Raw genomic sequence first — 18,416 nt, 5'->3', positions numbered from 1 at the left:
TGGTTTGAAAAAAATTTTTCTACGGCAAAATTTGAGTGAATAGGAAATGAGTATATCGAAAAACATTGATTTTATCTATACAAAACTAATACTTTCGATAGCGAATAAATCGAAAACTATTAATTTTATCAAAAAAATGTATAGAACATTTTTTGTCTAGAATGAATGTTTTTATTAACTTTTGCGGTCAAAATATAATAAAAAATTTGCACCCCCGAGATGGGGTGGCAACCACCCCCATGGTAAAAGCGCCATTCGGAATCATATAGATTTTGATCCTTGGACTATCCACTACTATTCTCAAATTTTCAAGCAAATCGATCCATTCTGTAAAAATTGCGAGGTGAAAAGCTTCGGTTCCTGGCCTATTGCTATTACACGAATTGCTTAGACTTCTGGTGCTTAAATTATATTTTAAATTTCAAAGCAATTGGTCAAATAGTTTAAAAGTTATTTAATTTGTTTATCCCAAATTCATTTTTTGTTGCAACACTATAAGTCAGAAAATTATGAGGTTACAGTAAGACTTCTGACAGTTTATGGAAGAAGAACATTTATACTATTGACTTAATTAAAAAAAATTAAAAAAAGTAATTTTAAACAATGTAAAATTATTTTGCGAAACACGTCGATTTTTTGCTTACTTATACACAATTAGAATAACTTTTTAACCGTTACCCGTAGAAAAATTATTTTTTCATATTTGAAAAGACTGAATTTTTATACACATTTAGAAAGAAAAACAATTGTCCTAGGACAATTAGAGTTGAAGTTAGCCCCCCCTTTATTAATTTCACATGTTTTTGCAAAATAATTTTGCAGTATTTAGAATTATTTTTTGTCATTTTTTTTAATTAAATTAATACTATAAATCTTCTTCTTTCATAAACTATCCAAAGTATTAGTGTAACTTCATCATTTTCTGACTTATAGCTTATATCTAAAAATTAATTTGGGAAAAACAAATTAAATACCTTTCAAACTATTTGACCAATTGCTTTGAAATTTAGTGTATGATTTAAGCACCAGAAGTCTCAGCATTCCGTGTAATAAGAACGTTCTAAATTAAATTTTACTTCAGTTATGAATATTTATATAAACTCAAAATTTATGAAATAAAAATGTGTACCATTTTATTCGGTTGCAATGCGAAGGCAAACCAATCTTACTTTTTAATTAGAATACGGAGTGCAGTCCAGTTCCTTTAACCGCGATTTTCTGCTCTTATTGGAGCTTCATCAGAAGAAACGTAGGCACTGTTCTCCATACTCCAACTAAATTGCATCGAGAGGTTTTCCCACACATCGCAACCAAAGTGATGATAATAGGTGGCAAGCGCCATCTGGCAATTGAAAGACGAAGCAAGTTTTCAATCCTAATAGTAAATTAATAATATTGAAAAATATTAAAAATCACTAAAAGATTTTTAAATTGAAAACTTATTGGTACATTTTCATGGTAACACCTCCAAGACTTCTATAATTTGCAAGTCATATGGATGCTGCAGTGAAGACGACAGGGAAGGAATTCTACTCCTTGCAATTCACATCCCCCGTCTGCAGCCGGCAAAGTTCCAACTGAAAAATGCACCTGGTTACTCTACGGAGTAATACGAAAAATAAAATAAAAATGTGTACCATTTTTATTCGGTTGCAATGCGAAGGCAAACCAATCTTACTTTTTAATTAGAATACGGAGTGCAGTCCAGTTCTTTTAACCGCGATTTTCTGCTCTTATTGGAGCTTCATCAGAAGAAACGTATGAGTATGGAGTATGGAGAACAGTGCCTACGTTTCTTCTGATGAAGCTCCAATAAGAGCAGAAAATCGCGGTTAAAGGAACTGGACTGCACTCCGTATTCTAATTAAAAAGTAAGATTGGTTTGCCTTCGCATTGCAACCGAATAAAAATGGTACACATTTTTATTTTATTTTTCGTATTACTCCGTAGAGTAACCAGGTGCATTTTTCAGTTGGAACTTTGCCGGCTGCAGACGGGGGATGTGAATTGCAAGGAGTATAATTCCTTCCCTTTCGTCTTCACTACAGCATCCATATGACTTGCAAATTATAGAAGTCTTGGAGGTGTTACCATGAAAATATACCAATAAGTTTTCAATTTAAAAATCTTTTAGTGATTTTTAATATTTTTCAATATTATTAATTTACTATTAGGATTGAAAACTTGCTTCGTCTTTCAAAATTTATGATTTATTTTGCAATTTTCTAAGCAACCAATAAGGATAGACATATTCAGCGAACGCCATATTGAAGTTTTTTATACGATTTATGAGTTTCTCACTCTCAAATTTGTTTAAAATACTTAACTTTTTGGTTATAGACGAAAAAAGCGAAAATTTACCGTTTTTTGATCTTCATTTGTTTATAACTATGTATATCATCAAAATCGGCTGCAGGAAACATATAGGTTAATAATATAGATGTCCATACTACTCAAAAAATTGGTTTCGGCCTGGAGGGGGTTGTGTCACCAACAGGATATTTTTTTCCTTATTTCTCTGAACTATCCTCCAAATATTGAAAATAATGAATTCGAGAGAAAAACTGTGAAAGATCTTTAATCAAAACCAAATCTCAAAATAGACAGAATGTCTCAGAACAAAATTTAATGTATAAGGTATAAATAAGTTGACACTAAAGAGAAAAAAGAATGGAACAATCACATCAGTAGAATGGCGGACACAAGAGTCGTTAAATTAGCATAAGATACCACAAAGTGGAGGAAGAAGAAGACTTCTACTTCAGAATTTTTTTTTCTTAAATGAATAAACATTTTAAATTTCGTTGCAAAACGAAAATACAGCCGAACCATATTCTAGTCCAATCAGAGAGTGCAGCAAGCACCTCTACCGGTTTCGAAACTTATTAGTCTCTCATCAGAAGGCACATATGCTGCTCTCTCTGATCCAACCAAAACAAACCCCAGCCTGCAGTCCCGGATTGCAACGAACGAAATGGTATAGATGCCCTAGCAGCAACTGCTAGCAAAAAGACTAAGTTTTCACTCTAATGGCATATAAAACAACATAATGCTATTCTACATCCTACCAGAATGAAAACAATGGGAACCTTCTCTGGTTACACATCCGAGGCTTCTACAATTTGCAAGCCATACGGATGCTGAGACTAAGGAAGATGAAGGAATTCTACAATTTACAATTCACGTCCCATCTGCTCAGCGCGGTAAAGTTCCAACCAGAATGGTTCACTTCGTACTCCAATCAGAGTAAATGTAAATCAAAAATGAATAACCATTTTCAATTTCGTTGCAAAACGAAAATACTGCCGAACTTTATTCTAGTCCAATCAGAGAATGCAGCAAGCACCTCTACCGGTTTCGAAACTTATTAGTCTCTCATCAGGAGGCACATATGCTGCTCTCTCTGATCCAACCAAAACAAACCCCAGCCTGCAGTCCCGGATTGCAACGAACGTTTGTTGCGTGGCGTTTGTTTTGGTTGGATCAGAGAGAGCAGCATATGTGCCTCCTGATGAGAGATAATAAGTTGCAAAACCGGTAGAGGTGCTTGCTGCACTCTCTGATTGGACTAGAATATGGTTCGGCTGTATTTTCGTTTTGCACCGAAATTGAAAATGGTTATTCATTTTTTATTTACATTTACTCTGATTGGAGTACGAAGTGAACCATTCTCGTTGGAACTTTACCGCGTTGAGTAGATGGGACGTGAATTGTAAATTGTAGAATTCCCTCATCTTCCTTAGTCTCAGCATCCGTATGGCTTCCCATAGAGAAGGTTCCCATTGTTTTCATTCTGGTGGGATGTAGAATAGCATTATGTTGTTTTATATGCCATTAGAGTGAAAACTCTATGTTGTCTTTTTTTCTTCTTTTTCTTATTGTAAGACATGGTCCTGATAATTTTTGCATCCCAGTTCTTGTGATATTGATGTACAGCTGACATACTCCATTTTCGGAGTCTTCCTAGTGGTTTTTTATATTGGTTTTATGTGAATTTTCCATCAATTTAACAGGTCTTCATGGCTCCATTCTATCGACATGATCTTGATATGATCTTTAATTCTAAATGAGCTTTAGGGTTTAGCCCATTTAAAATTGAATTATTAGGCATCAACCTCATTTTTGGAGTAAAATTTGAGAGCTCTTCCATATTTTGGCCTTCTTTATTACTGTGACTTTTTAGTGGACCTGTCTTTGTGATCAATGATCCCAGATATAAGTATGAGATAACAACCTCAAACAGGTCAATCGTGGTTATGTTTGGATGATTCTTATGTAGCTAATCTACTATTATAATCTTTGTCTTTGATATGTTTAACTGCAGATCAAATATTTGATTTTCGTTTACAACCAGTCTTATGAGGTAAATTAAATCTTCTTGACTATTTGCAAGAAGGGCTCTGTATTATTTACAAAACGTAAGTTGTTTAAATTTACTTAAAATACACTAAAATTGATAGATATTAGCTGGTTTTAATTATCATAAAAAAAATGTAGATACTTGCTATTTTTAGTTTTGCCATAAATCTAAACCCAACACCTACCTCTAGGGAATCGATGCCTTTGAGAGGCCATTTGATGTTCTTGTTTAACAATTTCAACTACGTTAGAAACTGTATCAGAGAAGCCGATGTCATGGTGAAGATGATGCGGATATCTTCTACGTGGCGATGGACTTCTCTGAAATGACGGAGAGTTTTGCCTGAAAAATAGAGAAATAGTAAATATATGAAATATTATGTCCCATCAAATATGTTTAAAAAATGTTTAGTGTAAGGACCTTGTGGGTGCTAACGAATATACCAAGAAGTAGACTCTTAATACGGTGAGCACTATGGAGGGCCTGTGGGATGGAGCAGACTTTATGCAGTAGACTGATAGAATGCCTAAGCAGGCGATATCAGGTAATCATCCTGTACCCTAAAGAGACTGATGAAATAATTATCAAGACTTGACTAATGGAAACGTAAGGAAACAAAAATCAAGACCTTAATATGGCAGACTGGTTATTAAAATATCGGAAGATCGGAAGGATGGACAAATCCTAGTGTTCTCAATCGACGAAATCTCTTGCAAGGGTAAAAGGCTGTTTACTTCAAGGCATAAAACTGAATTAGCAAGCTGTCCTTTAAGGCGATTAGAAACCTTGATGGCTCCCATCAGAAGCATGATATGTAGAAGAACCGCTAGCAGAATAAAGCAGTCTTGTTACCTCTAGGAATAATTAAATCGATCGAAAATATCTACCAGAACAACAAAATAAAAGTAAAACTAGAAGAAGAACAAACTGACCCAATTAAAGCTAACAATGCGATAAAGAGGGGGATTCCCTAAGTCCTCTATTGTTCAAGCTGATCATGGATGAAATAATAAAAAATTAAGAACTGAAAAAGGATACCAAATAGGAGACAAAAAACTTAAAATAATTTTGACGATGCAATACAAAGTGAAGATGGTTTACAATGTATGCTGCACAGATTTAATGTAACCGCCAGAAAATTTACATACGCTAATAAGGGCTAGGATAGAAATAGCAAGAAATGGCAACAAAGACCTTAGATTAGAACTGAGAGTAAGAGCTTTGAGATGCTACGTGTTTTCAATACTACAATATGGACTTGAAAGCTGGACATTGAAGCAAGAACACATAAATAAACTACAGTCCTTTGAAATGTGGTGTTACAGGAGGATGCTTAGAATAGTATGGACACAGAAAAAAAACTAACACGGATGTATTGCAAGAAATGGACAAACAATACAAAATTATAAACACAATAAAAATAAGAAAGTTACAATATCTAGGACACGTAATGAGGTGACGATATGAACTACTAAGACTGATCATACAGGGAAAGATAAGAGGAGAAAGGAGTATGGAAAGAAGGAGAGTGTCATGGTTAAAGAATTTAAAGGACTGGTTTAAGTGCAGTTCAATAGAACTTTTCAGAGCAGCGGTAGATAGAGTAAAGATAGTGATGATGATATCTAACCTCCGATTGGGAGACGACACTTAAAGAAGAAGTAATTGCAATTATAATACTGCCGTCCTAAGCCAAAAAGACGCATCTCAATATTTTAAGTTTTTGAGTTATTGCGATTTATCGGTGTTTCATTACAGGACTCGTATTTATTTAATTTTTGAATTTCTTTTTTTTTGGTTGTTTGTAGTAATGTGTTTGAGTAATAAATAACTTTGAAGTTTTATTTGTTTAGAAAGTGATTTTTAGTTAAAAATTTAGAAAGTGATTTTTGGTTAAAAATGAGATGCGTCTATTCCGCTTAGGATTTTAGTACAAATTTCAGATACGTCAAGAAGGATATTGCATTTTGCTAATATTTTAAAAGAAATAGACACCTTTATTACATACTTTTTAAACAAAGGAGGTTTATTGAAAGTTAATAAATTTAACATATCAGCTTACAAAAAATACTAACATTTTAGTTTGTGTCATCGTCTTGGGAAACTGGAAGATCTTTCCAAAACTGAAGCCTGTTGTTTTTCATTATTGCACCGAGGTTTTTTTATTATTAACTCTTTCTTTTCAGATGAAATTCCAAGGACTTTTTGTTGTTTTTTTGGCGGGGGCAGTATTTTATTTTTTGTAATTTTGGCAGTAAGAAAATCAAGTGCAATTTTTGGACAATCGAAGTCATTTTGGTATGTCATAATATGGGAACCCCTTTGGACAGATACCTGGACTATTTCATTTACATATGGCCGGGGGTTAATTTTACTAAGTTTATATTGCGAGGTGTAATCCTCCCAAAGAAAAAAATGATGTAACTCCATTAGCAGAACTTCAGTTTGCCGGGCGGATTGTTTTACGGCTTGAACAAAATCTGCAAAATCGTACAGTTTGTTGCCCATCTTTTTCATTGACAGTTCAACTTTGTAATGAAACGAATCCGCTGCCATACATGTATGGCCTGGCTCAAAATATTTTATAATAATTTCATTAGCATTAATTTCATGGGAATTAACATTGAAGGGCAAAAATGAAAGAATTCTTATTTTGCGCAGAGCAATTATCAAGCCATAATGTTATTTTGATAGCGTCTCCCTTAACTAGTGGTAGGGGAGCAAAGTATGCTAAATGTGCAGTCACTCGAGCGTTATGGGGACCTATTGGGTTGTGAAGGGTAGGTCCTAAAACCAAAAAAATGTAAGTAAAGTTTTCCATTTCAGTGGGCGCTTGCCATTTTTTAATTTTATTTTCCATTTCCAACAATCGTTTTTCCGATTATAACGCCATCTATCCATAATTCGAAAAAATGTTTCGAATAAAAGTTACTTATTTTTACGTAAGTAATCCAAATCTGCAATAAAAAATGGGGCTCCTATTTAAGATTTTAAAGTAACCCCCCACCCCACCTCCGTGGGGGTCGTGTTTAGTGCCATTTGATAGATTTTTGAAAAATATTGAATAAGTGTATTTTACAGTTTTTCGATTTGATGTTCATTTCGCGAAATATCGCGGGATTCGTATTTAAAATATTAAATTTACCCCCCACCCCTCTCCGTGGGAAGTCATGTTTGGTATCATTCGATAGATTTTTAAAAAATATTGAGCACATATTTTTTAGTTTTTCGATCTGTCATTCATTTCGCGAAATATTCGCTTTTTTCTTGTGAAATTTTGGGACTCCCCCATTTCCTTACGCCAGTCTCAAATCGTCAGATTTTTGAAATATACACTCTTTTGCATGTACTTAACTTACCTTATCTTAATCTGACAATTTAGAGTTTTTTTAAAGATAGATTTTTTTTTTCGGGCCCCCCTTAACGAGCTCCCCTGTGCTAAGAGCCAATATATGGTAGAGGTACATTTGCAGGGTACCAGGTTTCTCCCCATATGATAATCTGACGCGCTCGAGTAACTGCAAAAATCCCCGCTTGGGCTCCCCTACCATAGGAAAAACTGGTAAAATGTACTTATTAATTCATCTTTACTGCGTTTAAACAAGGCGTCATGCCAAACAGCGGCAAACCTTTTGTCATTCTTTTTTTGACAATTAGTACAAAGCTCTCATTGTAAACTGTTAATCTGTTTGTGAAAATTGCAGTTTTAAATGTTTCCAGTCTTGGCAGCATAATAACTTTTTCAAGGTCTGCGCAGTATATTATAATCTTACCTGGTTCTTCTGGTTGACTACCATCATCTCTGTAATTTTCACGCGACTTTGCTGCTCTGTCTATATGTTTTTACCAATTGTTACAATTATCACAGGAAACGTTAATAAAATTATTTTTTTCAAGTTAATTGTAGCTTATTTCCCATCTAAATAGTTAATTATAAAAATGCCACAAGGAAATAGCTTCAGAACAACATCACAGGTTTCGTCAAGATTATCTTTTGTGTGACTTTTATCATGTAGAGGAAACTCTTCACAACTTTCACATTCTTCGTGTCCAAGACTTGCTAGCGAAATATTTTCTTAGCTACTACTCACAGTTTATCACCCCGATAAAACAAATTTGTTGAAACAACGATTATTACAATTCACATAAAAGTTAGGTTCTAAACAGCCCATAACAGGTGCTCGTGTGTTCTTACCACCACTAACTCATTACACAGAAACTACGATGTAAAAAAATAACTAATTAGGACGCATCTAAATGCGCACTGTGCTTAAAATTACCAAAAATCCTAAGCGAAAAAGGCGCATCTTTGAGAACCGTCATATTCGCTTGGGAAAATGAGATACGTCGAATCGGAGTAGGATTTTGTATTTTTTTAAGATGCGTCTAATTTTATTACCAATTTTTAGGCACCATGGAGTTAAAATGCGTCTTTTTCAGTTAGGAAATTCGTTAAACACTGTATTTGGTGTCGTTAAGAACCATAATATAAAAATCGAAAAATTTTGAGATACGTCATTTTGGCTTAAGACGGCAGAATAGCAAATCAACTAAGATAATTATTTAGAGCTGGAGGGTGATGGAGTTCAAATATCTAGGGATCACACTATCTAGCTACGGAAAGCTCATCGTCTAGAAGTGGAAGATGAAGACAAGTGAATAGATCAAGCAGAGCCGCAGGTTGCCTAAATGAAACAATAAGGAAAAATAAAAATATTGGAAAAGAAATGAAAGAAAGAATTTACAAAACAGTCATCGGAATAATAATGACATACGCGGCAGAGACTTGATACAGAGAGAACAAATAGAATGCTAGAAATAACATGGATGAAAGCCCTTCGAAATATCGATGGTAAGACACTGTAGGACATAGTTAGAAGTACAAATATATGACGGAGATGCAAGGTGAACAACATTAATAACTAGGTAAGGAACAGAAGAGTAGAATGTAACGAACTCATAAGCCGAATGACAACAAATAGAATAGTAAAGACCCAATAGAATAGTTCCCCAATAGGACGACGATCAATGGGAAGACCATGAAAACGATGAAACGACAACTTGCCGGAAGCAAATTAAAAAACAGGCATACTTATGTCTACATAAAAAGAAGAAGAAGAAGACTAAGAATTTTTATCATACAAAAACAGATTCTACAGATTAATATTAATTATGTCAACCTGTAACTTTGTGTCTATGTTTACATTAAAGCAATAAAGTGCACTTGCCTATGACTGGGACTTCTTCTATGATGGTTGATGAAACTTCCTGGCCGCAACAAGGCCTGATCCCCGGTACTATCACACGACGGCCTTCGCGAGCCTCCGATGATATCCTGAAATTCCATCACCTGTAGAAAGTCCATACTCTAACTATGATAATACTACAGCTAAATCGATAGAAACTGAACTATGTTAAAAAGAGTAAAATTATTAGGTTGTCATTTATAGAACAAGTCCTGTATATATGCAGCATCAATAAATCTAAACATGCAGAAACATGCAGTAAGGTAAAAAATAGAAAATAATAAAAATGCAAAATACTTAAACATCAAATAGCAAATGGCTGGTGGGATACCACCAAGTTTATAGGGAGGTTATTTAATATTTAAAATTTAAAAGGAGTGTTTAAAAGTAAAATCAAGTGGTGACAAGGTAGTAGTAATCTGGTATTTTGAATAAGCCACAAATATCTTATTCTTAAAAATCCTCCTCTTGGTTCACAAAATATACTGTGTATGTGTCTTTCCACATTCCTCGATAACACGACATCTCAAAGTTGGCAAGTCTTTTTTCAGTTGCGTCCATAATTGTCCAGGCTTTAACTCCATATAAATGGACAGAGAATACGTAACATCTCCATACTCAAGTTTTAATTTCTATTCTCAGTTTCCATTGCATAATACTGATTTCATTGTTCGCCATTGTTTCACAGGTTGCGATCTCATTGTTCATTTAGTTCACATCCCAAACAATAAGGCTTTTCATCGATTGTCATTTGTTTCGAGCTTCTGTCATGTGTCACATAATATTAATATAGCTACGTCATACATCTTTTGTTTGTATCATTGGTAGATACCAATGACGCATGACGTAGATATATTATTATTATTATGTGACACATGACAGAAGCTCGAAACAAATGACTGTGAATGAAAAGCCCTATAAATTGTATCTGAGTACTTTCTCTAAAGCTTTTCCTTTATAAAGGCGGGTTCTCACTTGTCAGTTTCCCTGACGCATTCTGGCTGATTCATTAAGGTGAAACAGTAGCGATCAACAGGTAGCGAAAACGCGTTCCAAGATTGCGGCTGTAATTTTGAATATTTTTTCGAGATATTTGGCACACGTATTCTTAATATAATAAAGAATGGCGGTACAGAGCCCAATTTGAAAAATATATTAATATGTGGAAATTACTGTGTAATTAAATTCAATATTAAAAAAACGAGCCTGTACCGCCATTAAGAAGAACAAAAAAATACACTTTCTTCAAATAAACTTTTTTATCCGATGCCTAGATTTTGTGTCATTTTGGAACTACTAATTAAATTAAAAATGTTAGTAGTTCCCAAATGACACAAAATCTAGGCATCGGATAAAAAAGTTTATTTGAAGAAAGTGTATTTTTTTGTTCTTCTTAATGGTGGTACAGGCTCGTTTTTTAATATTGTATTTAATTAAAGAGTAATTTCCACATATTAATATATTTTTCAAATTGGGCTCTGTACCGCCATTCTTTATTATATTACGAATACGTGTGCCAAATATCTCGAAAAAATATTCAAAATTACAGCCGCAATCTTGGAACGCGTTTTTGCTACCTGTTGATCGCTACTGTTTCCTCTTAATGAAAAATAAAAAGTGACCATTGCATTCACACGTTTCATATTTTGTTCCATTCAGTCCTCAGTTAGTCCAAACATTTTATATCGTGGTAATGAAAATGGTTCAAAAAAAATTGAAACCTGCTTTTCGGGAAGTATGTTTACAATGAGTATAAATGAATTACAGAATATTCCAGTGAATCGAAAGAAAAGAAAACGTCGCAGATGTTGGGGCAGGTCCTGAATATTTCGCAAAAATATATGGGGTGCTAGTGCAACTATGTATATTGAAAGAATTAGCTTTGGAAGATTGTGATTCATATACAAACCACTTAAGAACAAAGACAAATTTCAAGAGATTCTGCAAAAAATTGCTCCAAAATTGCTCTCAAAACTTGCCACATTGAACAAATCACGAAAATGGATGTTCTCGCGCTTCAGTTTCTATTCATTATGCGACCATGATCAGTCAATAATGATAAAAAGTAGAACTGGCTTTCACTTTAACTAAAAGTATGAATGTACTGATCATTTAAAATGAAAAGGTGTTCTCATGTTCATTATTTGTTCAGGATCACTGAATCAATTAGACTGCGTCAGCAAAACTGACAAGTGAGAACCCGCCTATAATGAATAGAAACTGAAGCACGAGAACATACATTTTCGTGATTTGTTCAATTTGGACCTGCCCCAATATCTACGACGTTTTCTTTTCTTTCGATTCACTGGAATATTCTGTAATTCATTTACTAATCATTGTAAATTTACTTTCCGAACAGCTGGTTTAAATTTTTTTTAACCATTTTCATTACAACGATATAAAATGTTTGGACTGACTGAGGGCTGAATGGAGCAAAACATGAAACGTTTGAATGCAATGGTCACTTTTTATTTTTCATTATTAATGAAACAGCCAGACTGCGTCAGCGAAACTGACAAGTGAGAACCCGCCTTGAGGACTCAATGGAGCAAAACATGAAACGTGTGAATGCAATGGTCACTTTTTATGTTTCATTATTAATGAATCAGCCAGACTGCGTCAGCGAAACTGACAACCTACATCATCAGCAATGGCCAACAATAGTTTTGATCCTCGATTCGCAAGGCGCGAATCCGCGGATTCGCCCTGTCAGCTCAGTCAGATGATACTTTACTTATATTCTAAGGCCAAATTGAATAGCAACGGTGATAAGAGGTTTCCTTGTCTAATTTCTGATGTTACACTAGTCTTTTATATTTGTTGTCAGTAATTTAACACATTTTGAAACACAAAATTAAACATAATTCAGGTAGATTTATTGAGAGCCACAAATTATCCTTCAAAGAGCCACATGAACCCGTCTTCGTAAATTGTTTCGTCTTCAAACTTGTTCAGTGTGATCAACCACAATTTGCAGCGCTTCTCTGCTGTGTGCAAGGAGTATTGTATCGTCTGGACCTCGATTTTTGACCCTTCGCTTCGTTATCGAACGTATTCGCTTCGTATACTAAACAGATACGAAACCAATACGTTCGATAACGAAGCGAAGGGTCAAAAATCGAGGCCCTGGATAACTGAGATTATTCACTAGTGTTCCGTTAATAATTGATATGCCTTTATTTATGTATTCTAGTGCCTCTTGAAATATGTCTTCTGAGGACTTATTAAAAAGTAAAGGGATATTACACATCCTTGTCATACTCCTCTTCCTATTGGGTAAGGAGAACACATAATAATCGGAGAGGAAGTAATCAGCAGAATAAGCCGAATGGGCAAACAACTCGAAGCTCAACTCAAGAATTTTTGCCATTGTCAAAACTCTCTTGGGAGCAGCTGCATAGTCTTATAGGCTATTATAATGTAATATTGGCTATTATACATTGATGTAAATTTACCATTTTTGGTAAAGGATCAGCAAAGGCAGGGTAATTTTTTTCACATTCAAAACTTCGTTAGAAATATGCGTAGTGCGTTCTTTACTTAATTCTTGTGATTCTCTCTATGTAATTCTCTATCAATTTACACACCTTCAATTTACGATCAGCTAGAACCATTTCGTGGACTTTCTTTACATTTTTCAGTGTAACTTCATCATTGAGCAGTGCAGTACGTGGTTCATCCAATGTAGATATATGGCCACTACGAAATTGAAAACGCAATATGAACATTTAACAGTGTAGTCTGAAGGAGCGTTAGTTCGATAGTATATAGGCAAGGCACTCAAAACCTACCAAATTTTTGCAATTGGAAGCAGCGTCTAAATGAATCTTGTTGTATTCGATTTGTAAGAGCCTTATGAAAATAAGATGAAAATTAAATTACTGAATAAGGAAAATTAATTTTCCAACAAGCCTTTCGGTTTTTTGGGTTCGCTGTGATAAAAAATAATAAATTTTTAATTCGGAAATAATTGACGGAAATGGGTTGAATATTACTACTCGGAGGTTTTTGGGCTCACTAAACACGAATATCGTGACGAAGATATTATAGTCTAAGAGCTAGTGAACCCTCCGACTAACGGTCTTCCTGTAAGGCTAGAAATTTGTCTAGTGATAATTCATAGCACACCAAGGCTAAAAACCATGACCTGGCAGGCATCAGCCCTGCACGTGTATCTACCAGTTGAATCGAAAAGTGCATAGTTTAGGGGAAAAATAAATTTTCTGCTTTAAAGTTTAAATTTAAGTATGTGTTTGAAAAAGTCATTTAGAATAAATGTGTACAATGCCAGGCGATTCTGAACAGCATAAGACCTCGCCAGGCGAGGGGAAAGATTAGGCTTTTTTCCTAAAATTATTTTTTCTTGCATCGAACACATTTTTTTACATTTTTTGAATCATTCCAAACAGAAAAGGTCTTTAGTGACTTTTCACTTAGGTTAATAGTTTTTGACATAAGCGATTAAAAAGTTTAAAAATTGCTAAATCGACCATTTTTAACCCTGAATCGGACATTTAACTGAAAATTTCAATGTTGCTAAGGTAAGTAGATATCCTTTAAACATCGATTGATGAAATCCCAAAGAGTTGTTTGCAATACAATATCGAAAACCCCCTTGTTTTTTAATTGTTCAAGCGGGCGCGACACTGTAGTATAAGTGAGGACGTTTGAGTTTGCATAAATTCATCATCTCGAGAATGGACAAATTTGAAGAGAAATCCTCGGACAGGACGATTTTTATTTTTAAATTAGGACTTTTTGGCATATATAATAATACTAGTGACGTTATCCATCTGGGCGTGATGACGCAATCGATGATTTTTTTGAATGGGAGTAGGTGTCGTGTGATAGCTGATTTGATAGATTATTTAATTCTTAATTCAGTAATATAAACGTTAACCTAATTATTTATACAAATTGTGTGCAATTTTTTTTTCTTTTTGTGTAAATTAATTTAATAAAAATTTTATTTTTTAGATCGTGTATAAATAAATATGTTAATGTTTATATTTATGAATATAGAATTAAATAACCTTTCAAATGAGCTATCACACGACCCCTACTCCCATTCAACAAAAAATCATCGATTACGTCATCACGCCCAGATGGATGCCGTCACTAGTATTATGTATATACCAAAAAGTCTCAATTTAAAAATAAAAATCTATTTGTTCGAGGATTTCTCTTCAAATTTGCCCATTCTCGAGATAATGAATTTATGCAAACTCAAAGTCCTCACTTATACTACAGTGTCGCGCCCGCTTGATAAGCAATTAAAAAACAAGGGGGTTTTCGATATTGTATTGCAAAAAACTCTTCGGGATTTCATCAATTGACGTTTAGAGAATATCTACCTACCTTGGCAACATTGAAATTTTCAGTTAAATGTCCGATTCAGGGTTAAAAATGGCCGATTACATAATTTTTAAATTTTTTAATCGCTTATAATATGTCAAAAACTATTAACCTAAGAGAAAAGTCACTAAAGACCTTTTCGGTTTGGAATTATTCAAAAAACCTAAAAAAACTTTGTTCGACGCAAAAAAAATAATTTTAGGAAAACCCTAATTTTTGCCCTCGCCTGACAAGGTCTTATGCTGTTCAGAATCACCTGGCATTGTACACATTTCTTCTAAATGACTTACTCAAACACATACTTAAATTTAAACTTTACACTAGAAAGTTTATTTTTCCCCTAAACTATGCACTTTTCTATTCACCTGGTACATACACGTGCAGGGCCGATGCCTGCCAGGTCATGGTTTTTAGCCTTGGTGTACTATGAATTATCACTATACAAATTTCTAGCCTTACAGGATGACCGTTAGTCGGAGGGTTCACTAGCTCTTAGACTAATAATCTTCGATGCACCTAGTGCCCAGGATAGATCTCTTCTGGAGATTTATGTAAATTTGATGTAAAATCAGTACATACGGGTGTTACTCGGGGGTTTTTGGGTTCGCTGATCACGAATATCGTAACGGATATTTGTTTCTGAGGCCCCTGGTGCCCAGGACGGGTCTAGACTCTTGGAGTTTTGCGGAAATTTGATATCACGATGAAACGCCAGGAACAAGGGTTGCGGAATATTTCCTAAAAACTCCCATAACAATTAAACTTTACAAATACACCCGGTAAATTAACACATTGATTGTATATAACAATCCTATGTGTCCTATATCATATATCCCATATTTATATAACAATCCTATAGTAATGCACTGTACTGTGGCAGTGAACTCAATATTGAAGTCTACCGAGATAACATCTTCCGATGACGACTCTCATCGAAAGAGGTGCATTTAACACAGAACAGTATCAACACTATTAATTTCTGACTATAAATACGGATTAATTGCTTGCCAGCTTCATTTTATGTTCTTCCTGATATGGCAAATTTTGCAGCTTATCCGAAATACGCAAATAAACTACCAGATAACAAATTATGAGTCTAATATGTAATGTAAAACTAAAGGTACCAATAAGATAAAATAAACAAAAATTTAAAATAAAAAAAAAGGTTTCTAATAAATGTTGGGTTTGAATTTGAATATCTCATTAAAATTTTTCGGTATAAATTTTTGTTATAAATTTTTATTATATTTCCTAGATTTTTTGTCCAATTCCTTGCTAAATTTGAAGCTATAGACGCTACACAACAAAATTAATCTAAGACTTTATACACATATTGTATTATAAAAAGTGTATGAACATGCCTTTTTATATGTATTTTTTTTTAATTACTAGTCTAAAAATGTGACAAAAATTGCGATAGTTCGTGCAAAAAAGTAATGCAAATGTAGTAGATGTGTCTAGTAGAGATTGGTAGAGTTAAAACAGTGAGTGTATGGTTACTGATTATGAGGTATAGTTAGGACCATTTCAACAACGTCTTTGATAAACCAAGTAAGAATTTATTCCAGAGAATGACCTATAAACCCCACAAGAAATGTACTAATAAGGAGGTTTTTCGTAAAAATCATATTCCAATGTCCACCCAAAAACCTATAATATAGAGCTTGACTCATTTACAGCCATCTGTGCTAGTATATTTCACAGAAAATTAGGCCAGTCCATTATCCACCCCTTTGGCTTATATGCTATTTTAAACAACTCTAAGAAATACTGTGACAATAATAATATGACTCATCAGGGTAATAGTTTGATGATCGAAACAGCACTAATAGACCAGGGTATTTAGCACAAAAAACACCGGAATAAATCGATTTTTAAATACAGCACCTAGAGACAACTGTTTGCATTGTGTTCAAGATGATGACAGGAAAAAAATCTAGTATAGAAAAATGGGTGGAAAGGCATAATTACATTTTTAAAGTAAGTAAAATATATCCAAAAGTGCATAAACATTGCAAAATAAGCATATTAAAGGCAATATTTTGTTACTGGAGGATTTTTGTGGTCGCTGAGCATGACTACGTCATCAGAACAGACCTTCGGGTACCTGATGCCCAGACCCACTGTTAAGGCACGTCATCAGGAGGTTTGAGGGTTATCGGCACTAAATTGCTCCAAACAGATTACTTAGATGTTTTTGGAGTCGCTAAACACGAACACACCATCAGGATCGACCCCCGGAGCACCTGGTGCCTAGTGTTACTCCTAAGGCACGTCATCTTCTGGAGTTTCAAAGGTTTTCGGTATTAAATTGATGCAAATAGGTTACTATGGCGGTTTTTGGGGATCACCCGGAGCACCTGGTGCTTAGTGTCACATAATTTTCTGGAGTCTCGAGCGAGGTCGGTACTAAATTGATGCAAACAGAATACACTGGGTATTTTAGGGGTTACTGAACACGAATACGCCATCAGAACTGATCCTTGGAGCATCTGGTGCTCACGGTCACTGTTAAGGCACGTCATCTTCAGGAGTTTCGAAGGTTTTTGGCCTTCAATGCATTGAAGTAGATTACTAGGAGGTTTCGGGGTCGCTGAATACGAGTACGTCATCAGAAACGACCCCCCAAACCCCAGGTACCGAAGGTCACTGCTAAGGCGTGTTATCTTCTGAAGTTCGGGGGGTTTTGGGCAACTTTTTAAGAAACTGAATGAATGGGAAAAGAAAAGTATTTTTGAAGTAATAAATTTGAAGTTTTGTAAATTTTTTTTAATCTCCTGGCTGACCGTTTTCGCCTTACAAAGTTATCTTCCGAGCTATAGTCAAAGGTTTAAGGTACCACTAAACAGAGAGAGGAATGCCATTTTTTGAATTGAAAACATTTCTTATGCAGTTTTAAAACTTGGTCGGGGGTTGAAATTTTTATATGTAAAAATTGTAAAAACTTTAAATACATCTAGAACAGCACATGGGACTTTCACATGTACTGGCCTAGACTTTTTTTACAATTTTTACATTTATAAAAGTTTCAACCTCCGGCCAAATTTTAAAACTACAAAGGATTTTTTTTCAAATCAAAAAATGGGATCTCTCTCTCTCTCTCTCTCTCTCTCTCTCTCTCTTTCAAGTGATACTTCAAATCTTTGAACATAGCTCTATGAAGATGGCTTTGTACAACTGGTTCCTAAAAAAACTGATACGACTCTTAGTAAAATTTGATTATTTTGACCAGTGTATTTGATTGGTCTGACATTATATTATATTTATTATGACAGACTGTCAAAGTCAGTTAAAATAATCAAACAAACAACTACTGATTACATTTATAGTTATTAAGGTACCAAGGGTATTATAAGGATAATAACGCTTGAGGTCAATGGTGTATAGACCGAGGGCCTTCGGCCCGAGGTATATACGTTGACCGAAAGCGTTATTATTATAATACCCGTGGTGCC

General features: G+C 34.5%; 1 protein-coding gene across 27 annotated transcripts in view; it reads right to left on the bottom strand.

The window, feature by feature from the left end:
* Nucleotides 1-18,416, bottom strand: part of LOC114344868 (voltage-dependent calcium channel type A subunit alpha-1) — a 460,590-nt gene that overhangs the window by 35,002 nt on the left and 407,172 nt on the right. For 25 of the 27 annotated variants that reach the window (XM_050650056.1, XM_050650071.1, XM_050650052.1 and 22 more), the window contains 2 exons: nt 9,589-9,710; nt 4,545-4,702 (listed from right to left, as the gene is read on the bottom strand). In XM_050650056.1, coding sequence (XP_050506013.1) covers nt 4,545-4,702; nt 9,589-9,710 — 280 coding nt within the window. The remainder of the gene's footprint in view (nt 1-4,544; nt 4,703-9,588; nt 9,711-18,416) is intronic. The other 2 variants (XM_050650147.1, XM_050650153.1) reach the window with 1 other exon arrangement.

The sequence above is a fragment of the Diabrotica virgifera genome, chromosome 1 (genome assembly GCF_917563875.1).
Source record: "Diabrotica virgifera virgifera chromosome 1, PGI_DIABVI_V3a".
Taxonomy (NCBI): domain Eukaryota; kingdom Metazoa; phylum Arthropoda; class Insecta; order Coleoptera; family Chrysomelidae; genus Diabrotica; species Diabrotica virgifera.
Note: the sequence above shows the minus strand (reverse complement) of the source record. Positions and strands in the feature narration are given on the sequence as shown.